General features: G+C 41.2%; 2 protein-coding genes across 2 annotated transcripts in view; both read left to right on the forward strand.

Moving 5' to 3' along the window:
* MTCL3 (MTCL family member 3) overlaps positions 1-1,428 on the forward strand; it is a gene marked incomplete at its 3' end in the record, with an annotated part of 30,371 nt that extends 28,943 nt beyond the window's left edge. Inside the window, exon 5 of the mRNA XM_082481821.1 lies at positions 127-1,428. Coding sequence (XP_082337947.1) covers positions 127-1,428 — 1,302 coding nt within the window. The remainder of the gene's footprint in view (positions 1-126) is intronic.
* Positions 1,429-9,931: 8,503 nt separating this feature from the next.
* Positions 9,932-24,717, forward strand: KIAA0408. Its single transcript, XM_082481822.1, has 6 exons — positions 9,932-10,076; positions 14,231-14,429; positions 17,185-17,526; positions 17,873-17,952; positions 19,286-20,660; positions 23,353-24,717. Exons 2-6 carry the CDS (start codon positions 14,295-14,297, stop codon positions 23,524-23,526), a joined length of 2,106 nt encoding a protein of 701 aa, XP_082337948.1. The 5' UTR covers positions 9,932-10,076; positions 14,231-14,294; the 3' UTR covers positions 23,527-24,717.
* Positions 24,718-26,311: the final 1,594 nt, after the last annotated feature.

Here is a 26,311-nt window from a genome sequence, read left to right on the forward strand (position 1 = left end):
AGGAAAATCTCTTCGTCTCTAAAGCCATGCACTTGTGATTGTTAATCTTGTAATTTAAGACCATCCGCTGGAGGTCTCCTGTTTTACATCAGATTTCTTCAAATACTTCTTTTTCTTTTTTCTAAGGAGGACAATGAAGACCTGAAATGCCAACTGCAGTTTGTCAAAGAAGAAGCAGCCTTGATGAGGAAGAAAATGGCTAAGATCGATAAAGAGAAAGACAGATTTGAACACGAGCTGCAAAAATATAGATCATTTTATGGGGATTTGGACAGTCCCTTGCCAAAAGGTGAAGCAGGTGGGCCACCTACCACAAGAGAAGCTGAACTCAAGCTTCGATTGAGACTAGTGGAGGAGGAAGCTAACATTCTCGGGAGGAAAATAGTGGAACTAGAAGTAGAAAACAGAGGACTGAAAGCAGAGCTTGATGATTTAAGAGGCGATGATTTCTCAGGGACTGCTAACCCACTTCTGGGAGAGCAGAGTGAATCCCTGTCAGAATTACGACAGCATTTGCAGCTAGTAGAAGATGAAACGGAATTGCTGAGGAGAAATTTAGCTGATCTGGAAGAACAAAACAAGCGCATAACAGCTGAGCTGAACAAATACAAGTACAAGTCTGGGGCCCATGAGAGCTCTAGGCACCATGATAATGCCAAGACAGAAGCGTTACAGGAGGAGCTAAAAGCTGCACGAATGCAGATCAATGAGCTGAGCGGCAAAGTCATGCAACTCCAGTATGAGAACAGAGTCTTAATGTCCAACATGCAACGCTATGACTTGGCCTCTCATCTTGGGATCCGTGGCAGTCCCAGAGACAGTGATGCGGAAAGTGATGCGGGAAAAAAAGAGAGCGATGACGATTCCCGTCCCCCTCACCGCAAACGGGAAGGCCCCATCGGTGGGGAAAGCGACTCTGAGGAGGTACGCAACATTCGGTGCCTGACACCCACAAGGTCTTTTTATCCGACAGCATCCGGGTGGCAGAAGAGCTTCACTGACAGGCAGCAGATGAAGGACATTCGCTCTGAAGCTGAGCGGCTGGGCAAGACCATAGATCGCTTAATTTCTGACACGAGCACCATCATAACAGAGGCGAGAATTTATGTAGCTAATGGGGACCTCTTTGGACTGATGGATGAGGAAGACGATGGCAGCAGAATACGTGAGCATGAGCTTCTTTACCGGATCAACGCACAGATGAAGGCCTTCAGGAAAGAGCTCCAGGCTTTCATCGACAGGCTCGAAGTTCCAAAGTCTTCGGACGATCGAAGTGCAGATGAACCTTTGTCAGTGAGTCAGGTAGACTTTTACTTATTACGGCCTACAGGTAAAAAGGCTCTGTCAAACGAATTAAGCCTCACATTCGATGTACGGCACGTGGAAATCCTTTATTCTAGACAGTGGACACAAATCACTATTTCTTAGATTATTTTAAATCCTCGTTGGGCCGTATGAAAGCTTGTTCTCCCAATGGGGCTGTTTGTGAAGAGTGAATAAGTCTGGTCTCCTGGAAATTAAAAGAATTATGCTGTAGGAGGTGGAAGATTTTACTCCTTTCTGGCTTTGCAAGTACAGTTGCCAGAGTTGTGCCTTCATCGCCAGTAAAGGCAGTGCAGACAGCATTTTTGGCACATAAATGAATGTGATATTGTTTTCTTAGGGGTTGGGTTCCTGTTAAATGAATTAAATAATAAATCCTACTAATTTTAAGCAGGAGGAAACATTAAATTTCCAAAATTATAGAGAATATGACAAACCACAGAGAAAAATAAACCATGCAAATCTACTTTACAGAGACACAGAGCCACATGGTAGTGCGAATATTGGAATTGCTGTAACTGTTTGTATCTTGTCGGAGGCCTATGGGTCACTGCTTACGTGCAACAGTGACTAGTGCCTTTTCTGTAGTTCGTTTTTATGCAGAATTGTTCCAGAGAGGTTTGGGGGGGAATTTCCTTGCTGACTCAAGATCTTTTGACAGGAAAAATGAAAATTACCTACCCTTATCTTATCGTGCAATCCTATAGTTGGATAGTTGGCAAATCTTGTTATTGCTCGTGGTATTATCCAATGTTTTAGTAAGTCTCTTGCTGTGTTAATTTACTGTGTGCTGTCCTGCTAGTTTACAGTCAAAGTAGTTGCCAGGTGAAGCTGAAAGCTATTATTTCTTATTCCTATGCTGACTAATTAGTCTTTTGTTTCCTTGTATCAGAAAGTCACAGACGCAGTGAGTTTAAAGCTAATCAATTACTATACATGTATTGCATGAAATCAAACAGAAATGGCATTTAGCATGCTCACTTTCTGATGTAGCAATAGCTCTGAGCTTGTAGAGCTCCCATTAGCTTAAAGGCAGAGCACTGCATGGGTTTATACAAATTTAAAGTGAACTAATTAGTATTTTTTCTAAACAAATAATAGCAATAGTGAAATTGGATGTTTCAGGGCTTGACCATGCAGGACTCCTACTGAAGTCAATGGGAGATGGGCACTTGGTCCCTCCACAAGCATAGTCTGATTCACTATTTATTTTGTTGAAACTTTGGACTTGCTATTCCATTAATTGACTGTTCTCTTTGTCTTTGTATTTACTTTCCCAGATGTTCCAGCCTATCATTTTACTTATTCTCATCCTTGTATTATTTTCATCCCTTTCATACACAACAATATTTAAACTTGTCTTCCTTTTTACACTGTTTTTTGTACTGTAAGCCATTCATCATTTACTGTTCATTGTAGTATTATTTTCAGTTTGTTTATTTTGTCCACCCTCCAAGATAAGAAGTGCAAGAGACATATTTTCTGTAATAGCCACTGCTGTAAAAACACTGAAGACTACTTGTTTGCCAAAACCAAAACAAAACCAAAAAAACCTGCAAAAAAACCATACCAAAAAGTCACCCAGTTGAATAGGAAACCCACTCACCACAGTGTTCCAGGTAAGCAAATAGAAAACGATATTTTTCACTTTGTCTGGTTTTATCGTTTTTGAATAAAATTTTCCTGAGTAACTGGAACCAATTTAATTGCACCAAATCAGAAGCAAAACAGAAATATGTGGAGTGGGCGCGAGGAGTCTGTTCCTTTCTTCTTCCCACTCCCAGAAAAAGAATTTGTATTCTAGCCACATATGAATAGTAAAACCACACTCCATGTGTATTCTGCAATTGTATATGTCACACCTTGTACACACTTTGCATGATTGTGACGATAATGTTTTTCAGCACTGTGTTATGTGGATTAGACACCATGGAGGGGGAAAAATCAGAGTGGTTGGTATATAGAGCACTGTATCTGGAAATGTGGCAAGGAGGTGGAGCCCCTGGGAATGAGATGCGCAAGGAGGAGGTATCGGAGTAGGCGAGGAGTCTTCTGAGAGATGTGGGCTGGCTGCGTTCTCTCTGCGCCCTAGAAAAATGGCCACACTATAGTCTGACTTGAACTGAAGAGAGCGATGCTAGTCACCTTGTCTGATGTCAAATATCTTTTCCTAACAACCTAGTTTATCAGATAAAATTTTCCAGTCTGTAGCTGCCAGGGCTCTGGGTTCTCTCTCCAGGTTTCAGAACAAGTTTTGAATGAACTCTCGGCTTGCTGAGTGACTCCCATCTAACCACGCTGTTGGTAGCGAGCGACCATGGGTAAGGGAAGCCTGTGTACGTAGATGTGCATCAGTAGTCACCGAATATTCCTGTCTTGCCTACGAGATGCTGCCCTGAGAGCGCAGGCGACTCATGATCTTTCTATCACAGTGAACGTAGGGAATTCCTACAAACAGTAGATCTCCCACTATGAAAACCTCATCTGAAATGCCCAATGGAGCTCAGTTTTCTTTTCTGTTTTTTTCAACCTGTGTTGAAACCATTCTCACAAACGTGAATTCTCCAATGGTGGTCATTTACAAGTAAGTGTATTAATGATTTTTTTTTTTGTGCAGATGTCATGATAAAAAAAAAAATAGTCATAAATAATGGTAATAAATAAAGCAGCTGTTTTTCTAGCTGGCAATAAGGATTCCCTTTGATTTATCACTCTGTTCACTTAACCCATTTCCCAGTGAGAACAGTTCTTCTCCATGCCTGGGTTGTGCTCTGCTACCCAAAATAGTACAGAGACACCACTTTGAGCCTCAGATGGAAGCACAGGTTGGGCAATAAAATTTATTTTATGAGAACAAGAAAAATAGTAAACTCACAACATTAAACAAAGCTTGTGTTTTTCTCCTTGTTTGTCTAGTTTTCCCTCAGCATACTCTGCAGGTGTGGCAACCTTGATCAGTTAAATCAGTTAACCTTGTCCTAATCCAAATACTTATTCCTACTAGAAGATGTTGTTGCCATTATTTATTTTGTAGTTAGCAAGATATGTCTAATGGAAATGATAATAAATATATGTGAGATTAATTGATAGCCTTACCTGGTGTCCTGATTAAAAAGAAAGTCAGGCTCAAAGTAATTTTGAGTTTCTAAGATGCTCTAATTTATGCTCAGTTGACTAAAAGTTGAGTTCCACGTATTAGAAACTATTATGGCAAGATACGGTGAGGCATATCTTCCCTTCACAGTGAATTTCTGTAACTGTAAAGATAGTTCTCAAATCACTGGGAAAAGGCTCTTTTGCTGCTTTTCACTCAGCAACTCCTGTAATAAATTTTTCAGCAACTGCTTGAGAAATTCTTGGTTTTTTTCCCCATGGATCTGTAATTTGGACATTAAAAGTATAATAATTTGAGGCTTAAACTTTTCACATCAAATCTTAGCACAAGACTGACTTTTTGAGCTTCTTTCTGGTTTAGTGTCTCCCTTGGGGGAAGAAAAGTTCATTTGGGTTTTGTTAAAATGTTACCGGCTCAATCCCACAAAAGAGAAAAAAATCATACTTAAATCTGATCTGAAGTTTTGGGCTTTCAGATTTTAACCCACGCTTGTTCATACCTTTCTCAGCCTTGTGTGTAATAAAGATGAGTAGAGAGGGCTTGTTTTACGGAGTGTACTAGGAACAGTGCTACTAACAGCACTACTGTTACTGATAACGGTAGGAATTTTAGAGAAATTTTACATTTCTCTAAGCAGAGGAAAGTTTAATACACAGAATTCATACATTGAATACATCTTGGAAGTAACTGGGAAAGATTTACTTCTTTCTCAGAAATCAGATAAGGTGAGGATCAACCTGTTCAGAAAAGGTGGAGATAACCTCTGCACAGGACTGGCAATTATAACCCCGCTGATTTCTCACAGTGGTTTTTTCTTGCATATAGCTGGAGCTTTCCTCATCCTAATTCTGTCAGGCATCAAGAAAGCAGATGAAAGCCGAGACCTTTTGGGACATTTAGGGAGCTACTGCACAGGCTACAATCTGAAATTAAAGCATATCAAAGCATACAAAATCATTTTAGAAGCTCCCCACAGTCTTTGAATCTTCGATGAGCAAGGAGAATGGTGAGGACCCCTGCCAACCTCAGTACAGAGAAATCTCAATGAGAAATGATATGAGTTTTTCCCGTCCTTCTGCATTCAGCTTGAAGGGAATGATTGGAGCTGCTTATCTGTTTCACACCAGATATTGCAGAGCAGTTCACAGCCCTCCATTTTTCACTGTTTTGAAAGCTGCTGAGAAAGCTAATAAAACCAGTATGGACATCTATCCATGGCCAGAAGATAACATCTAGCCAAAGAATAATTGTTCTGTGTCTTGCTAAATTGAAATAACTTCATCTCACAAAGAAATGCAATGATTATACTTGCCAAGAAAGGAGGAAGATTCTCCCCACTCAGTTACTGGCCTGGTGGGCAAAATCCACCTCACAGGGGGGTGAGTAAATGCAGCTGAACACGTCCACATCCTCCAGCAGGAGTGTGTGGGAGTCAGGCAGGGCAGAGCCAGACAGAACACTGCCGATTCATTAGATTCTGTCTGCCACATAGCACCTAACGCTGAAAAGTGATAATAAGAAGAATATAAGATTTTGCTTTTAGAAGAATATAAGATTTTGCTTTTATGTGCGTATGCCAGGTCACCTATCCATTCAAATCTCATTTAGACCGATAGCACATTCACAGTTCCAATTTTGGAATATTCTGGCAAAATATTAATATTCTGGCAAAAATATAATTGAATTTGAACCCTGAGATTGCCTTAATCTAGTCTGAATGACTAAATTTCTGTTTCCTGTGTTCTCAGGGAATCAACTCCATGTTCTTTCAGAAAGAAGAAATCTTGCAACTATAGATCTAATTCTGACATTTTTACACTCGTGTAAATTGGCAGTAACTCCAATGAATTTTTATGTCATTTAGCAAATAGATGCATTTTTTCATTTAACGCAACCAGACAAACTCAATTAAATTTGTTTCATATTTAGAGTCAGCTCTGAATGCCCTGACAACATTCCTCTACAAATATTTTCTTTACTGTTACTGAAGAATTCCCATGATAGTAGAATGATCATCTTCTCCAGGATCAGAGATATTTCTCTCAACCAAAAATATCCGTGCCTGAAGCTCCAGTTAGAGAGAGAATAAGTGTCTGCTGATACATGTCAAGAGTGCTTCAGAATCAAAACTAGAAGAGAGCAGGTGCTATAGTGCAGAAATATGCCTGGCAGTCGGAAAATAGAAAATTGCCAAAAACATGGCTGTCTAAATATGTGTTATAAAAAGAGATGAACTGCACATGAACTTTGGGAGTTGTTTACGAAAACAAGCAGAGCTTTAGGATATTAGATGCCCTTCCACTTAATCACCCCAGAATTCGATAGGTGAGTAGGAGACTTCTAAAGGCATCAGTGTCGGGGACGTAATTCCCATTGGCTTACATTGCCGTCTCTGATTTAATGCCAGGGGAAGTGATATTCAAACCCAACTTTTGCCATTACACATGCTGTTGCCTATGGGGAAAATTACAGTGGCTCTATTTAAAGTAAACATCTAAAGTATCTGCCACCGATTTCCAATGTAACCTTGGAGAAGTGACATGACGTAACGCTTTGTTGGCTCTATATCTCCAGTACGTTGTATACTATTGCAGGAGTGCACAACAGTAAGAGGAGGCAGAGTTTGTATTCCCTTCTGCCCATTTCCTGATTTGTATGTGCACTCCCGAGATGTATTTGGCAGGATTATTGAGGTGCAAAAAGTAACACAATTCAGGAATCTGATGTTGTGGTTGGGTTGATTACAGTGGCAGCAGTGCTGTTCTTCCTTCTTGTTACCAGGTTTACGTGGACACGGCGGAACGGGTGTGCCATAACCAAGCTAGTACAGCAGAACTGAAAGCGCTCTAAAATGATCTCGAGCGCAGACTATTAACCAGAATACACACTACCCGGACTATGTAATCAGATTATAGCCCACGCTGAAACTCGTGCTCCTTTGTCTTCAGTCCTTGCATGATGAAGAGAAATTTAGCAGAGGGCTTGTTTAAAATGCCCTTGCACCTTTTTTGTTGAGGTCTTGACTTTTACCACAAGCAAAGCTGATACCAGGTCTGGACAAAGTCCATTTTGCCTGTGGAAGCAGTGTGTTGGACGTAATAAACCTACAATAGCCTTCCTGATAATTTTGCCGGTGCCAGACGTCAAAAAGCCACTTTGCTGCTTTCTCTGTTGCTTGTGGGGAGGGACAGCCTCCGTTGGATAACATTTTTTCCCCAAATGCAAAAGTCGGTACTGCTGCACTTAACGGGTGTCAGGAGCAGTAAGCCCTGGTTTCTAGAGCTTGCTTTGTTGCTTTTTTTTGTCCCAACTTTGCTCTGCCTTTCCCATACTAGGACAAGTTTAACATGGCCCTTTGACCTATGAGTGGGGTCCAGCTCTTGTCTCCTCATGAGCACTTCCGTCTCACGCATTTCTAATTCCTCACACTGACAGAAATGTGGGATTTTGCCTGAGTGCAAACTCACGTCTGGGATTTAGTCCGTTGTTTTCTTTAATTTTACTGTGGTTTACTTCAAAGAGTTCACATAACAAGATGAGGGGCACTGAGTTAGCAATATTAAAGACAATAATAGCCTATGCTGATGGGTAAGAGTAAAAGAGCACGTCTTCAGTCTGTCTTCAGTTGCAGTGGTGCAGCTGTGCTGGCTTTGGGGAGGAGGCAGCGCCGTGGCACCCGGCCTCCAGCTGTGGGCTCGGTTGTGCTCCCTGGCACTGGGGCTTCGCGCCCAGCCCTGCCAGCTGGTGTGCTGGGACGTGACCTCCCGAAAGAAAGTCACACTGTTGCTTTATGAAGAGGGAATGTTTAAATCCTCAGAGTTTAGAGGCTGGGGATTTTCTTCAGGAACGTTCAGTCGTGTACTTGGGCATCTTTGTTCAATTTTTAGATCATCTTTGAAATTTTCACAAATAGACCAAGTCCCATTATTTATGTTACATGGGAGCAGAATAAGCACCCCAGTAATGTGTTCACTGAGACTCACAGCTAGACCATATAAGGAGAAAAAATGTGTTTTCCCTGAAACCTGCTTTGGTATTTACTATAAAATGCACCCAGAGCTAAAAACTTTGTGCTGCGCATGGATTTTATCACAGATAAAACAGTATTGTTCTAAAGAGGGGATTGCTGACTGAGCAAAGGATATGTGAATCCTCATATCGTGTCCTTCGTCTCACTGATTCTCTTGTCATCAGCTGCTCTGCCCACAAAAATACACGTCACTCCCGATTAGTGCATTCAGAGACGCCCATCTGATAGCAGAATTTGTCCGGAGTTTTATGCTGTATGTATGGGTCAAGTACTTTGTGGCCCTTCTCCAGGTACATGTGAGGACACACGTTCCCTGAAATGGGAATTTTCTGACTATGGGTGGTCTCAATCACTGCCCACAGACCCATCCCAGCACACGTACCCGGCAGGGCAGTGGTATGTGCGTTGAAGCTTCCTCTCAGGGGGCGTCTCTCAGCGTGCCGAAGGAAAGCAATTTAACACATCGTGCAACAGGAGAGTTAACTGTGGTGGGCAGCGACGCAAGGAGTGAGCTGAGCCTGCAGCTCAGCAGGGGGAGCAGCTAAAGTTTGTTGTGCCTGGCTTCAGGGTCTCCCGCGGACTTTCACTTGCTGGATCATTTTTGTCACATGCACTCCCTTCCCTCGCCCCACACCGACGCTTGCAGCGGGCGCTCCCAGTGCTTTAAATCCAGGCTGAGGTGTCTTTGGACCTTCCTCGCTAGCCTTGTGCCAGGGATGAGTTTCCCTGTGCGAGGGAGATTCGCCATCCAATTTCGAGTGCTTTGCTTTGCTGAGACGCAAAGTATCTTAACAGACTGGAGAATCTGATCCAGAAACCTCATAAAGTAGCAGGAATATTTCAGTATATCCCAAAGAAACCATTATCACCATTCCCAGAATGCAAGACAGTAGGATTACACAGTGCCCAATAACTCTGCGCTTCTTAAGTGATAGTGTATTTAGAATACAGAAAAAGATTTTAGGAAGGAGCGGTTTGCTTTTAGCTCTTTAAGATAGCTGTTAACCAACAAAACTGCTGCTTCAAACAAACTCCCTTTACAAAGCAGTTTACGAGGATCAAGTTGCAAAGCTCAAAATGATCATTCTAAAAAATATAACCCTGCAAACTGGGTCTGGAAGGCAGCAAAGTGTCTTCCTTTACAACATGGACGCTAATAAAAGAAACCTAAAATTGCCTATTGTCATAGCTTTAATATTAACACTGGCTGCTTTGGCAAGCTTTAAAGACTGGACTGCACTATAAAACCTAAAAATGTCCTGGACTTGGAGTTGTTTACACAAAATATGAGGAGATATAAAGTTACAGAGCTGGGGGTTGGAAGAGATGGCTTTAAAACCATCCTCCGTGCGCTGACGTCACGTGGAAGCCAGCTGCTGGGATGATGCTGAACGGAACTGTTTTTCAGTTTGCAAAAGTTGCGGAGTTACTCAAAGAGAGTTGCAAATGCTGCCCCAGTTGAAAGGTTGTGTCTTGCTTAGCTTTCTTATTTCTCTTAAAGATCAAGATTCGCAGAACTGGATCCCAGCTAGCTATGCATTTCATTGCTTTCACTGCTGCTTAGGAATGGACTGAAAAACTTCTGAAGGATTTCTTATTCCATTAAAGGTATGGTTACTGTTTGTTTTAAATCAGTGGTTTTGCACAGTTAAGAAGAAAGCAAATTGCTAATGTGGCAAACAGTAATTTAGACATCTCTCTAATGTTATTTATATATAATGTGGTGTTCGTATATGTTATATATGGTCTTTATTCTTAGAGAAAGACTGTTAGTTCAGTCAGTTTCTTCAGAGCAGGCACAGATATATCAACAGAACAGGGATGACAGGTAGCATTGTGAACACCCCAGTCTCTTTCTCTTTCTTTCTCTTTCTTCTTTCTTACTTTCTTTCTCTCTCTTTCTTCTTTCTTTCTCTTTCTTCTTTCTTTCTCTTTCTTCTTTCTTTTCTTTCTTTCTTTCTTTCTTTCCATCTTTCCATCTTTCCTTCTGTCTTTCTTTCACTCACTCTCTCTGCCTCTCTCATTTCTCTCATTTTCTTTCCCTTCTTTCACTCTCTCACTCAATTGTAGTTTCTTTTTATGTATGAAGTGCACAGTATTGTGACACATGGCACACTTTTATGATGGAACAAATACATAAATTTACAATTTCCTTAGTGATCCAAAATACAGCACTTTGTTGGAAATATAGTTTAATCAGGGGTTTTTTTTTCTGTAAAATCAAGGGAACATTTGTGTATCTGAATCGTGCACATCCAGTCTAATTAATCTTTGTTGAAAAATGACATCTCAGCTGGTGTCAGTGCAGATTATTTTCAGAAGTTGATAGAGGTTGGTTGCAAACTCTTTTGCATTTTTAATATGTGGATAGAAAGGGCACGGGTAAGACATGGGGAAATAATAACATTAATATCGAATGGGTGCTTAAAATATTTTTTGCTCCAGAGGAGGAAGAGCTAAAGTAAAGTTAAGGGAAAATGCAACTGATGTAGACAAAATTGATTTGCTTGAATTTGATTGCTGTAATGAGCTTCTGACCTTGTCTAGGACATGGAGAAAGTGCCAATACTGCAGGAGCAGAGACACTGTTCTGATCCACACAGTGATTTATAATGTGGCATTTTACACCCCTTTGGGTTGCTTAAGCCATGTGAAATACCCATGGGGACATCTTGGTACACTATATAGAGGATATACTACCAAGACTACAAATTGCATTTTATTGCCCCCCCCCCCCAAAAAAAAAAAAAAAAACCAACCAAAAAACACACCACCAAACACCAAGAAAAAAAAAGGGGAAAGATTCTTAGAAATAGGAGTTAAAACTCTCTGAGGAATTTGTCCACCCTACAATAGCAGTAAAACTGCATAGTAATCCAGCTGCTGGCATCAATAAACATGAGTTTTTTTCTCAGAATTTATGTCAAGAGGAAATTGGAGAAGCACAGGAGGCAATACAAGCTTTTTGTGTATCTTAGAGCTACTAGTGACTATCTGTAACTTCTGTAACTAACCTCTTCCAAAACTTAATTTCATTTTGATGGTCTCCAATCTCTTTTTATAACCGGAGTCCCATAAGAAACAACTTGGAAACTGTTAAGATGAATGCAAATATGGCAATAGTAGTTCCCAGCACTAAGAAAGCACCAGGGGCCTTCTCAATGCTATATGCATGCTTGAAAGGAGTACATATTCTGTATCTATTCTTACACGTATAAAAAAACCCCTGTATAGTATTGACTTTCTTTCTAGTAATATGCTGCTGATTGAAACGTGGTCATTATTACTAATAGTGCACTAGTTAAATCACCATTTATGCAAGTTGTAGACAGATTATGCCTGCCTGTCTTGTTCGTGGCTTTACAGCATTTATACATTTTTCTATTTCTTTCTGACATTTATTTAAAGGATTCTAGTGGAACAGAGAGTCAGCTGTTTATTTCTTAGAGATGTCTCGTTATAAAATGTAAATGTAGACATACAAAAAAAAAAAAAAAAGAAAATGTACTAAAAATTGCAACCTTTGAATTAGCAAAGTAAGAAAGTATTGAAACGGTTTTAAAGTTCATTAGCAATAGATGTTTAGATTGCAACAGGTCTTAAGTGCAGTGCAATGTTTTTGTAAGTTGTTTTTGGTCAACAGTTACTGAAGTCTGGCACAAAGCTGAAACGTTGGCCTGGAGAGATGCAGTCTCTGTAGCCTGGCTGCCTTCCCTAAGAAGCCCTGAGCAAACCAGTGCTTGACTGCTTTTGTGATGAGAATGCTGTGCTGTCTCTCAGCAGCAATTAGTTTCAAGGAGCTTTATGTTTTTATAAAGCTGCCCTGTATGTTTTTAGGCAGGTGGAAGAAGAAGGGTCTGAAATCTCTTTGTAGATGGTTGAGGGATAGATTGCCATTCAGAGCTCCAAGGTCGATGTGAGTCAGAGTTTGAAAGAGTAAGCTCTGCTACCATATTTCACAGTGACATGGTTACACCATTGTGAAACGGGCTGACGGAGACGTTTGAAGAATAGTCAGCTTATTCTCGAAGTCCTCCGTCCAACACTGCTTGGACTAAACAGTTTTGCAACCCCTGAGTTAGGATTGGGCCCATGATGGCTGTCAGTTGAGAGATCCTATAGCAGGACTTCCTATAACCCAAAGACCGGAGTAACCCGTTGGGCTTCAGCTGAGCTCTTCTGCTTCCTTGTTCATGAAAGGAGCTGACTCCAGGTTTGGCATCAGCTTCCCAGTCAGCTGAAATAACGCAGACACTGGTAAGCAGTGATTACACAGTAGCCACAGCTGAATCAACAAGAGTTGTCCAATAAAATGCAGGATGGGAAAGAACTTTGCATGAAGCTCAAGAATGAATTTTCACTATATCAAAGAAAACGTGGGCCATAAAACGGGCAGTTCCTGTGAGCTGACAATCACTGACAATCGCCCAGGGAAATGAACACATTCCAGGAAGGTAAACTGGGCTTACCCCTAGTTAACTCTCTGATAGCTCATTTGCCTGAGCGTATGCTTGGTTCCTGGCAGAAGACCAAAGCAATGCAGAGGTATTTTGGGACTAGAACTAGATTCCACGTCCACCTAAGTAACACAACAGCTGGCTTTGAGAGCCAAAGTTAACAAACTCAAGTCTCAATGTGTGTGTACCAGCCATTATACCACAGGAGCTGAGCCATCGAAACTGAATGAATGAGGCTTATATCGGCCTTGCTGGCATAGTACATGTGCTGATGGTAGTGGAGTTTCTATTGTGAAGCCTAAGAAAGCAAGAGGAACACCAGGGCCATAAAATCTGTAACTGTTTTGCTCCAAAGTCAGATGAGTAGATCCAAAACATTGCCCTTAAAATATACATATTTAGTGGTTCAATTAATATTTTTTCATTCACAGATACTAAGATACTACAGACTTCTGAAGGGGAAGGAGAAACTGAAGCACAAATTAGTTAGATATTCTGAGCAAGGTTTTGAACGAGACTTGAGTTAATGCTATTGGAGAATAGTTTCTAGTTTTCCCTGTGCTGGTCCTGGAACTAACATTTATAGATTTAGATTTGTGAATCCAAAATACATGAACTTTTTATAGTGACCTATAGTCCTTTATATAGTAGAATGATGCTTTCTACTGTATATGTATGTTTGTTACCTGTTATTAGCTTTCCTGTCCTGTTTTCCTTCCTATCTTCTAAAGCATTTATATCGCCACGAGAAATTTCTGCATGTATCAAGTTTACAGTCTTCAATTGCCAAAAGAACGTCACAGGCTTTGTCGTGCTACATGCATGTGTGAAAGGAGTGCATGAGCAAACATGATACCTTTACACTTGCAGTTGTCTTTTGAAAAAAGGTAAAAATAGCTTTCACCCTCAAGGGCAGACATTGCAGGATCCTGAGGTCCTGAAGTGCCATTCAATATCATGCAGACTCAAATTTCGTTGAAAACAGGTTTCTAGTGAAGAGTAATGGCAAAGATGTGAAGTGACCATGGTATAGAGCCCACTGTGGCAGACATTCATGAGTCCTATGATGCTGGATGCGTATCCCTCCTCCACTTTCCAGATTGGGCCCCTCTGCTCTTGGCTTTGTGTCCTATAACGCTTAGTTTGTCCATATTCCAATCACACTCCAGATATATATCGTGCAATCGTGTGATGCTGTCTCCTGCAAGCACATTTCAGTTAATTATTTTGGGGGGTTGCTCGGTTGTTTTTTCCTGTGAAAGCTAGAATCTAACACAAGTAAGACTTATTCTGATGAACTTCCAGGAAACATTCAGGGAAGAAAGAAAAAAAGCAGAGCTATCTTCTTGCTGTTACACAGACTGTAACCATGGACCTGCGTAAACAACTGGAGAATACTGAGAATAACTGGAATAAAGAGAAGATGGAATTGCTGGAGAGATTTGACAACGAAAGGAAAGAATGGGAATGTCAATGGAAGGTCATGCAGAAGAAAATAGAAGAGGTATTTTTAAACAAAACTCTGAACACTAACATTTTCACTTGGGGTGAAGCCACTAGGGTCGCTTCAATTTATTTTTTTTCTGAATTATATCCTATAACCTACCTGTCACTGGAAGTTTCTAACAGCTGATAGTAGGATGCAAAGCCTGGGGTTAAACAGTATTTGCAGTTGCTCATTTAATAGTCATGAATACGAAGCAGGAGGTTAAATGTCACTTTGTGTGAAGTTTGCTATGATATTGTTGGCTATATATACTGCTGCCAGTTCTGCTGGGCACGAGCCATGCTACTCATATTATCCATGCTTTTTTCAAGTACATGCTGAACAACTGTATATATGGGGTTTAGGAAAAATCTAGGCATCATAATTCTCTGGCAAAAAGGGATTAGATGGCACAGGTCTGCTGGGGTAAATGGTAATATTAAAAAGAACATCATACATTAAACCCTGCGTGATGCGGGATCGTTCTGTCTAGAACCTGCTCCATGTATGAACGGCTTTTAGGAGAGAAAACAGCTACAGTAAATAGCATGAAAGTCCTGACACCACTTCTGTTTACACATACTAACAAACACTCACTCCCTGCCATTTCTAATGCATCTCCTTCCAGAAATAGTTAAGGCATTTATTTATTTTTCTTTTATCCCCAAATTGTCCCTGCAGTGGAACCCTCTGGCACTCTGTAATGCATAAATTGAATCTGCCTTGGCAACATATAGAAGCAAGTTTTTTCACCACTGAGTTTTCCACATTTTTCGTTCTAATACACACATGGAGTAATTTTGCTTGCTCTCTGCCAACATCGTCCTGTGGCTGAGCAACACAGGAATGTATGGCAGAGATTGCTCACATGAAAGTATGAGAAGGAAAATTATCAGAGCCAAATGAACTGCAGCCGTACACTGCCCGTTAAACCAGCCTGCAGCGTAACTCCATAAGGTCAGTTCGCTTATATTCTACCTGCAGTTCTTGCGGACTCTGGTATGATAGTCCTTGCCACATTTTGTCTTTTGTGTTAGGACACTTCTGTGCAGTCTTACCTAATTTCACCGCCAAGGTGAGAGTGCTTCAAAAGTTAGTAATGTGATCTGTGTGTGTAGTTGAATTTCAGTTCGTTAGGTATACGAGCTGTTTAGAAATGATGGTAGTGTGTTGTGAAAAGGTATTCTGGCTATTACTAGTCCTGACAACAGCAGCGAAGATCATGTTTTTCCCATGTTCTTTATTAGCATATGGATTAGGAAAGCACGACAGAGAAAGAAAAAGAGATAAAGAATGGAATAGGGCTGAGGGGAAGAGAGTGAAGCAAATTGCTGGGTACTGCAGGACCAGACAAAACTGCAGATAATATCCCAAGGTTATCGGTATCCTAAGGTCCCCTCTTAAGCTGTGTACATAGCTGCCCTTGATTTCAGTTGCCTGACATTTCTTCACCAAGAGCCACCTGGCTGGAGAAAAGGGGAGATACATTTTAAATGCCATCACCTGTAGAGGAATTTCCTCAGTAAAACTTTTTGCTACCTTACCAGCTCGTATTTTTATTTGGCAGTTTTCTCTAGCCCACCAAAACCTAACTTAATTCCTGGATTCCTCCAGGAAGACTTATGTGGTTTAGGAGATGATATGGTTGAGTTATGAGGTGGTATCCTTCCTTCTTACTGCTATGTTGAGTCCATATGAGGTCCTCATTTGTTGGAAACGACAAAAGTTCAGCCCTCACGTTCCATGGGGCTTTGGGAGTGAGATCTGAAAGCCCAGGATAAGGTCAAGTGTCAAGTCTCTGAATGTGAGAATACTTCTAATCCACAGCACTACCCATGAAATGGCCACGTGTTCTTCATATTGTTGTTCTTTTCCATTGTCCTTCCAAAAACTGTTGAGATGGCCTTGCGCGCTGTGAGAGAGCAGGCAGATGCCTGTTCAGAGGTGCCTGCTCTGCACTTTCCTCATAAAAGCAAGTTAAGAATGAATGTTTATAAAGAGCCATGGGATTCTTGGCACTGGAAATGATAGTGTAAGCAGAAGAGGTTTTTATGATGTTGCTGTTTTTTCTAATTTATAATTTATCACAGTTCCCTAGTTTGAATGTACTGGGTGACAGGAATTAACACCTTTTCATTTAATAAGGAAGCCACTGGATCTCAGCAGATAGCATGAAAGAAGATAAGAGGGTGGCAGCACATTGCCAAATAATACCATTCTGCAGTACTGATTTATGACTCCAGTCATAGGGAAGAATTCCACTTGCCTGAGATCCAGAAGAGTCTGCTCTAGTGCAGATGGCACTGTATGTGATGAGACTTCACTTCCCCTACTTAAACTAATATACTTTAACAGGCTATAACATAGCCAGAGCCCTCTCCCTCCCTCCTGTTCCCTCCTGTTCCTCATCCGTCAGATCAGGGCCACATAGTATGCTGATATTACTTGGAAGACAACCATACAGCTTCTGGCTCAAGGTGGGGCCACTGACCTTGTGACATCTCTTCCAATCCCATCCTATGGGTGGAAGCCATACATTAAAACCATGGCAAAGAGTTTGTGAATGGTAACGGCCCTTTCCTCATCCTGTGACAGTAATGGTCTGAGAACTATCACAATATGTGACTCAACAATTTTCTGCTAACGTGTATAAAATCTTTCTACTTGGTGCTACTGAGTGAAGCATTGTTCAAAACAGAAGATAAATATGTTCTTTTACCATAAAGTTCATCACAGTACCATGATTTAATAGAAGGTTCTATCGTTGTTTCAGCTTTACCAGGAGGTAAAACTTAGAAGGGAAAGCAATATGAACGTCCATGATAATAAGGCCCTTCAGAGCAAGATGCTGCAGCTGTCCATGCATTCCCCTCCTTCGGAAGAGAGTGACACGATGGAGCCGAACCATCAACACAATGTGGCAAATGACAGGATGGAAAAAGGGAGATTGCTCAGTAAAACAGGACACGAATGTAGAGAAACCAGAGCCGAGAGCAGAAACAATACTCTGTTAATGGACAATCTGGCCTTTGAGAACCAAGAGGAACCTGAAGGCAGCCTCAGCATCAAAACTTCCAAGAAAAATGCCAAGAACTATATTGGTGATCTCAATGTAGTAAGTAAAGTACGAGCATGTTTCAGTTACAAGTGCAAGGAAAATACTGCGGGGTTTGGCCCGCCAGGCCAACCTAAAGAACTTATCTCCTTGATTTTCGCTTTCCAGCGAGGCACTGTCTCTACTTCCTCCTTGGTTTACTATTGATGAGTGTCCTCTCACTGTTTAAATGTGTTAATAGCATGCTCTTTACCTCCGTTCATAACCTGCGGGCATTTTTGTATCTTTCCTTGTGCTACTTTCCTCTGCTGTGAGTCTTAAATGCAAATCACCACAAGTTTCAAAATAGTTCTGGAGATACCATCTAAAAGGCTTATATTAAAGGACTGTTTTTATATTTATAAAGGCTCTTAAAGAACTTGCCAGAGTCAGTGAAGAATTATGCAGCTATCAAGAGGAAATTCGAAAGAAGTCCAACCACAGAAGGTAAAAACATATTTGGACTCTTTATACTAGAGGAAGAAAATGAGTAATGAGGCTGTGCTCCTGTTCGCTTTGAAGGCGGGTTTGCTGTTGAATTTATTAGGAGTTGTGCAGTTCCTATCCTCCTAGTGTTTCAGTGCTCAGCATAAAACATCCAAATGAAATATACTGAAATATGATACAAGGCCACATTTTACTAGCAAAACAGACTTTATCTATAGAACCCACAAAATGAAATTAGTATTTATGAGAGATTAAATTGTACTGTACTGTAATGGCTATATAGAGGATTGGGAAAGTGAACAGATGTTTCTGTCTGCCCTGGTCCCATCTCCATGCAGTTCAATACAACATTGTATGGGTTTGTTAGGCTGGGAGGTTTCTTACATTAAGCCCAGACCTAGCCTTAAGTGTGGGGGATGTGTCAGGGACTGACAATCCAAGACTGCAAAGAAGGCAAGAGAAGGAAGAACAACTATACATTTATACTAATGGAAAGATGGTAAGCCAGACCCTGAAATGTATGGCAAATGAACATTCCGCCATCTGTTAAAATATTCATGGTCTCCTCCAGCAAGCTAAACACCAGTCTTCCTCTTGAGTAGTGCAGAAAGTCTCAGAAGGTGAGGCTGAACCCATGGTGTGACAGGGTGCATACCATGAAAGAGACTCCAAAAGGCTATGTCTCAGCTATGCTGAGAAGCCATGGAAGTCTGCATCATGGCAAGCTCCTCTCAGATGCTCCCAAAAAGCAAAGGGACTTCTTACATTCCCCCATGCAATCAATTGGCTGTCTGTCACTAATTTATTATTGTAGCTGGGTTAGTGTTTGTATCTTTAAAGCAAATAGATTCATAGCTGATGCATAGTTTCTAAATCCTGGCTGAGAAAGGTGATTTTTGAACAGATCTCAAAAGACGTGTTCCTACTGTCTTGTGTAATGTTAGGAAACCTACACAAGCGATACACGGTGTCCTAAAGCTTTCTTCATTCAATTTGTAGTCAGGTAGACTCTCACTGGAGTTGTTAGAACTCACAAGATCCCACTGTCCTTACGGTAGGATAGGTAAGAAAAGAAGCAGTCATCTACAGAAACTCAGAAAAAGAATTTTAGTGGTAAAGGAATACAAGATTCTCTTTGTTGAGCTGTCTTCAAATTGTCGACGTATGTTTCAAATACGTTGGAGGTATCAGCTGCATCAAAACTGCTCCCGAATCTTTTTTGAAGCAGCCAGTGTTAAACCACCTGCTTATGGGGAGAATGAATCCCTGCTGCGGTCCCCTGGGGGAACACCCTTATTGCTCATCCCTAAAACACCTCTCCTTTTATTTCCAGAATGAAGTCACTTCCTTTCCTGGGGGAATTTGAGGGAATGCAAAACACAGTTATTTTGCCTGAGATGAACCACGTGTCCAGCAATGAATCACAGACTTCACTTGCTTTTGAAACAGAGGAACATAATAATAGGAAGAATCTGATGAGCTCCACCAAGGCTTTGAAGGACGTTTCTTATGGTGCTCTTACTGGTGACACAGGAACAGACTTCAGACCTTGGCAAAAGAAAGAAGCTCCACCAGTTCCTCCACGGAGCACTTCTCGGCACCTAACGAACTCGCTTTCTGCAGTTGTACAGCTTTCTGAAGCACCAACGAGAGATCCAGGCATCAAAAGCAACTGCAAGGCTCAGGACTGTAGGAGTGGAAGGAAACTGATGAATCCTTCACCTATAAACCAGAATGAAGCTGCAGTGGCCTGTGCAAATGAAGGGCAGACTGTGAAAGGTCCTGTGATGGTAACTGCTTCGATACCTGTAACCAAAAATGAGTGCAATGTACCAACAAGTTTCTGCCACAACACGTGGGCATATGATGTGGGCAAACTTGGAAAAGACAATAAAAGTGAACCTTTCCCACTGTCAGCCCAAAAGAGTTGTTCAGATGGAAATATGGCCCAAAGCAACAAGATGCACCAGACACAAAATCCCAAGTCTCACAGCAGCCCATATTACAGTAATGACTTTTATGGCCCTGCCACCCTGCACAATGATCCTTTGGAAGACTCTAGGTATACTTTGGGAAAGACCCAAAGAAATGAAACTTTAGCAGCAAAGATCGATGAGTTTAACCGGACTGTATTTCACACAGATAAACGTAGCAATGCTTTGCAAGAGAACCAGGTGCCTCGAACAGCATCAGAAGATCACAAACCCTGTGGCCCACTGTGTGACTCTGCTGTTAGCAGGACAGAAACTGTAAATACGACTTGTGTTTCAAGTCCCAAATTCTCTGCAGCAAAGGAGCAAGAAACTAGCAACCCCAGCAAAGCTGTCAGAACGACAGGGCAACAAAAGCAAGTGAATGGACTTCCAAATACTAGTGGTTATAGGCACATGCTTCACGAGCATGACTGGAGACCAAGTAATTTATCCGGTCGCCCGCGTTCAGCTGACTCAAGGTCGAACTATGGTGTTGTTGAAAAGCTTTTGAAAAACTATGAAAAATCAACAGTGACTTCTCCGTGTAATGCAAAATGCTGCAAAGATAAGTGGACACGGGCAAATTCTGAATTCACCGATGGGGGTTGTGAGACGTTGAGTCAGTATTTAGAAATGCTCCAGATTGAGCAAGGAAAGCAAGAATTTCCGAGGAATTCAGCCAGGCATATTGGGCAGCAACTCAAGCAAGGAAAAGAGAGACAGAAGTTACCAGAGGTAAGGTTCATAAGAATGGCAAGAACAAAATAATTCAGTTCCAAACCAAGCTTCAGATTCTAAAATGAGGCAGGCTAACGTGATCTTGTAAATAATTGTGTAAAAATAGACACTTTAGGCCACGATCTGGATGAATCAGGAATATTTCCTCTGAAGATAATAGAGGAGGGATAAAGGAGGGAGAAGCAGCTAATAGGGGAGGGCAGAAGCAGGTAAGTAAGAATGACCAGTGAAGACGTGTGCCAGATTTTTATCTCTGCTGCTGTTGTGTAAAGCTAGATTTTAACCACAGTGCAGTTACTCAAGGACTGAACTAGTGAAACCTGCAATCAGGTTTTAACTCCCTCCCTCCTTTCTTTAGCTGATGAGTTATTTCATGAGCCTTCCCAAAAGCCTTAGGCACACTTGGACATGTCAAAATCCTAGAGGGCTTAGATAACGTTCTTCAGCGTCCAGGGTGCTGCTTGGTTCAGGATTTCCTTGGAGCTGCCTGTGAAAAGGGGTATTGTAGCTCCATAAAGTTTCCACTAATAAAGCAACCTCCTCTTACCATGTCTCAGTCCCAGGCTTCTCCTATATATACAAGCATAGGCTCACAGAAACAGAAGAATATGGCATGACTAATTCATTTATATGTGGCTGAATTTTATTTGCAGGAGTTTAGAAATACTGCTTTTGCCAACATTCTTTCTTAATGAAAAGAGAAACGGATTATTTTGAAAATACGCTATAAGTTGCAGGTTCTGTAAAAGGCCACAAAGAAAGAAAAATCTTTTTTCCTGAAGAGCTCCTTGGCCAACAAACACGGAGATATGCCCCTTAGCATCTCAGAAAAGAGAAGGCAAATGTGTTTGGAGCTGAGAAACTCAAATGGGTTCAGGCTGTCAGCTGGTGTGCTTTAAACTGTCACAAATTCACAGACCAGTGGAGCTATGTGGATTCAAACAGCTGAGAATCTGACCATGCAGATTTCTTCTGCATGTCTTTCTGAGAGCCTTGCAGTGATGCAACATCTTGCTTAGCAGACACATCTTTACTACAGCACAGAAAGGAAAAAAAAAAAAATGAAGCTTCTGATTTCTTTTTCATCCAATGAACTTTTGATAGGAAAACAGATTTTCATCAATGCATATGTAGGGAAGAAATAATGACTAGACAATGGCTGAGTTTACATTGATTTAAGCCCAGAAAAACTTTACTAAGCCAATTAGATTTTTTTCCTCCATAGGCTCACACTTTATGTTGTCATTTCTATCTGTACAAACTAAGTGTAGAATATTGCCTGATTAGAGGGTGCCATTTTAGGTCCAGCAGCATTCATGTCACAAAGATGTGAAGCGTCACACATGGTATGAGGCATTTGGTTTATTTTCGTTATTTCAAATTTACATCACTGTAGCTACGAGCAAAATCTGTTGATTTCTCGTGTATATAAGGCTCTGCATGTAGATGTGACACTGCATTAATAAATAACCATTCTGAATTAGTTACCAAGTGTAAAGAGCTTCACGTTGCACTAACGAAAACAGAGTTCTTAGCAAGATGTGACTGCTGAAATAGGATCTATCAAAAAAGACCTGAAAAGTATATAGATCATCCTCCAGCAACGTAAGATGGTATTCTGAGTTCTACCTTTAGAACAGTTGTCGTGGTTTAGGCCAAATCCACCACTGGGGACCCGAAGGACCCCAGACGGGACCGACAGATGCTCCCCTCTACCCCTCTACAAAGAGAGAGGCAGAGGAGGAAAAAGAGACTTACGAGTTTAGAAGAAACTAAACTACTTTAATGAAATATTAATAATAAAATAAAAAAAAATAATGAAAAATATATACAAAACCGTATCAAGCTCCCGAGATGACAATCACGTCACCGGCTGGCACTGGGGCAGTCCCAGGCTGGACTCAGTGACGGACGGGAACTGGATTCCAGATCTGGAGTCAGGATTGGGATCACAGGCAGACAGAGTCCTCCTCAGACGTCAGCCATTGAAGGAAGGGCCCCTGACCCTTTGATCCCTCAGCTTTTATACTGAGCATGAGGCAGATGGGATGGAATACCCCGTTGGTCAGTTTTGGGTCACCTGTCCTGTCCGCTCCTCCCTGCAGGTGGGACCCCACTATGCTTTTCCGCTTCTGACCCTCCAACGGGGCAAATAACAAAGTTGGTTGGCCTTGGCTGTTATGACAATAAGTATAAGCAGGAGCCTCTCTGCATGCCATGCCCGGGCATCAGCTATAAACATTGGTCTTATCACTCTGAGAGAGTGAACACTGTCTGCACAATATGCAGTTAATTTCAGCAGTTAGAAGAGGCCCAGCCAAGAAGCGAAGTTACTGAACAAAACTGGTTCTGTTTTACCTCAAACCAGGACAACAGTATACAGTGCTCATTGACAAAAAAACTTCAAAAAATGAGGAGAAATGAGAAGTGAATGTCAGTTTTGGCTCGCATTAACATTTTATACCTTTCCTGGTGTCTGACATTTGTCTCCATATATTTTAAACCGCAACCGATGTAAGAATCCCTATACATAGACATAGCTGTTCTTTTGCATTCTGTGCATTACTGTGCTCCTTTTAATAGCTTCAGACCACCTGTTCTGAGGTCAGCCCAAATGTCTTCCTACATTCCCGCTGCATTCCACAAAAGCCGTAACTTGTTAAAGCGAGGAATTGCCTTTGTGTTCTAGATATCTGCACCAGCTAAATGTTCAAGCGGGAAGGGTTTCTCCCGGCCCGCTCGGCCAGCAAATCGACGCTTACCTTCCAGATGGGCATCCAGATCACCGTCAGCACCGCCGGCTGTGAGAAGAACGGCGTACAACTGCTCTGTCTCCTTTCGGTCAGAGACCTCTGTAGTCTGAACCCAGAACTGGGTAGGATGGTGTCGTGAAAGCTCTACACCTCATTATAACTGCGTTCGGTATGTGTTAGAGCAACCAGTTCTCCGCTGTTGTATCTTGTCCAAGAGTGACCCCCACCACATGCTGGACAAAGCGTTTTGAATCTTAGGTCATCATCACCACGGTCTTCAGTGTTTTTATTGAGATAACTATACCCCTGTTTTTCTGTTTTTTTTGGTAATGGCTCACAAGGAATTTCGTTTGAATGGCATCTTCCTTAATTTGCCAATCAATTTTGAGTTGAAACAATGTATAGTGCTGTATATTCTGACTCTTCTGCAGACAGCAGAACGTAAAGCTGTATGCATGATCATGTGTTCGTAGGTGCATGTGTTGGACTAGGAAGTATACAGGTCTGTATTTAGAAGAGACAAACTGTGCTAGTGTTGACATTGAAATTACAACATATATGCCTACATATATATATATACTTTGTGTTTATTTTAAAAAGTTTGAAATATACAGTCCTGATGACATTTATATTTTGTATATCTTTTACATAGGTTCACAGGTGTAGTATTTAATGTACAAAACCTAAATATGCATTTTTGTGGCTGATTGCAGCGATAATGCCTTGCACAATATGTATCTGAAGCAGACTAGCTCGACTGATTCATCAGTCATGCTTCATGGCGTCCTCGTTCAGTTTCCTAACCCTTATGATGCTAGGTCGAAATACCCAAACATATTTTTTCTGAATTAAAATATTATATGATTTGTAATACATTAGCCTTTTTCAGCACCAGAGACATTCCTGAAATGTCCCAATCCCTTTAAAAAGCTTAAATGTGCCATTATATATATATATAGCATACTGCGAACACTTCTGTAGTTTCAACTAGTGTATCATACAATTTATGAAGGGAAAAGAAGGGTTGTATATGCTCAATTCTGTAAAACTTATTTTTCCTTCTAGCGTTATACTTTGAGCTTTGGCGAAGTCAGATAGCAATGGACTTGTTTACTTTCACTCAAGGCAGGAGAACAAGGACCATTGTTGTTCCCAGTGCTGCAGCCACACTCCTTTTCTACTCCTCTCCTAGACTAGAGTCCTGAGCCACTTGCTAATTTACTGCTCCCAGACTGACTCGTGGCCTTCAGTTATGAAGTTTACTTGCACTCTGGCAACAAGCTGCATCTGGTACAGAAACATTGCATTGAGGTATGATCACAATGGTGCCCAAAGTCCTAGAGGCAGGGCGTTGGAAGTACTTTTTTGCCGTCACTTGCCTCGGTATTATGGGCCATCTGAATGACGTGCACAGAGCCTGGCTTGTTCCTTCCCACAGCGTGAAAGAAGTACGGATGCTACCCAGACTCTTGCTGAACTGTCAGAAAGACGGTGTCCTTCATCCTGGAATTTTTGCACCCTTCTCTAGTCTGTTGCTGGATGCATAGTGCGGGAATGATGACAAATGTTACCTCTAAACAGCATGTCTAGGTTAAAAGGAGTAAAGAGGCACGTCTTCAACATCAGCCTGATCTTGTCTTGCAACTTTTCTTCTTCTCCTGGAGAAACGTAGCATGTTCAAAGGAATTTCAAAAATCATCCCAGAATCCATTAATGTGCACATCTTCTTATGTGAATGTAAAAAGGATTTCAGAGAGGGTGTAGGCTTTTGTCCTAGTGAATTGTATGTGTGGCAATATAGGGGAAATTAGTTGTGTTTAATTTGATAGTGATCTATTGTCCTACTCCAGTCATGTTGAGAATCCACACCTTTTTCCTTTCTTTTAGGGCCTTACTCTTCTTTCCTCTGCACAACTTTGGTTTTTCAGAGAGAGAAAATAGGAGGCCATGTGTTCTGAGCAATATAGCCTGTATGGTAGTATCAGTAACTTTTCAGGCATGCCAGTATAGGAGCGAGCAGGCATTAAAGCCATAAATCCTACCTTATCATGCCATTGTGGCTACCTGCGTGGCTAAAAAACATGCTCAGAGTAATTTGCCCAATCCAGGCTTCTGGTCCTTTCCAGGTGTGAGTAGTGGGAAAATCCCACAACAGCGTATGAAGGCTTCAAAAAGATCAACAATTCGTCAGAGTTTACTCAGAAGACATTATTGCAAAGTTATTGCTGGAAAAGATACAAGGACAGAAAATCTTGAGGGAAAATTATACAGCTTGGATAGAGACAAAAATCTGTGTGGTTGAGTGAAAAATCAAGGGTACGATAAATTTGCCTGTTTGCCCTAATTTAGAGATTGCATTCCATTAAATTCCTTCGAACTAGGAAAATTAGAGATGATTCACAGTGAATTTGGAACATGGCTTAAGATCCTAGCTAACAGTGGAAATTAGCAAACCAAAATGCCTTGCAAATTGACCTTTTAAATGCCTATGTAGCTGAGCAGCTTTAAACGCCTAAGGCTGAGGAAAGGGTAATATGAGAGGATTGTAAAAAAAACGGTCCTTCATTTCAGTCAGTCCTGACTGCAATAAAACTTCTTTAAATTACCTTCATGGTAAAGTTAAGCAGTTTTATTCTGAAACATGGTGGTGCACTTTTGTTTGAAATATGTAAACTATGAAAGTGTTTCCCTCGTTTCGTCAGTGAAGGAGTTTCTTTAGTTCCCTTCAGTTTCTTTGATTGCCTTTGACATAAATCACATTGTTGAATAACAGAGAAAGGATCAAATACTTACAACATTCCCTGATGTATGTAAGTTTAATGAACAGAAGGTTTTTGAAATAAACTAATAAGGTCAAGGACAAGTCCATTTTGTCAAGATTTTCTGTGTCCGTCT

The sequence above is a fragment of the Vanellus vanellus genome (assembly GCF_965231255.1).
Source record: "Vanellus vanellus genome assembly, chromosome: 3".
Classification (NCBI taxonomy): Eukaryota; Metazoa; Chordata; class Aves; order Charadriiformes; family Charadriidae; genus Vanellus; species Vanellus vanellus.

Excerpts from the sequence above, each read along its gene's own strand:
- KIAA0408 (XM_082481822.1), top strand. The coding sequence starts at position 14,295 with ATGGACCTGCGTAAACAACTGGAGAATACTGAGAATAACTGGAATAAA. Across the intron at positions 14,430-17,184 it reads TGCAGAAGAAAATAGAAGAG|CTTTACCAGGAGGTAAAACT; the intron begins GTATTTTTAAAC and ends TCGTTGTTTCAG. Across the intron at positions 17,527-17,872 it reads ATATTGGTGATCTCAATGTA|GCTCTTAAAGAACTTGCCAG; the intron begins GTAAGTAAAGTA and ends ATATTTATAAAG.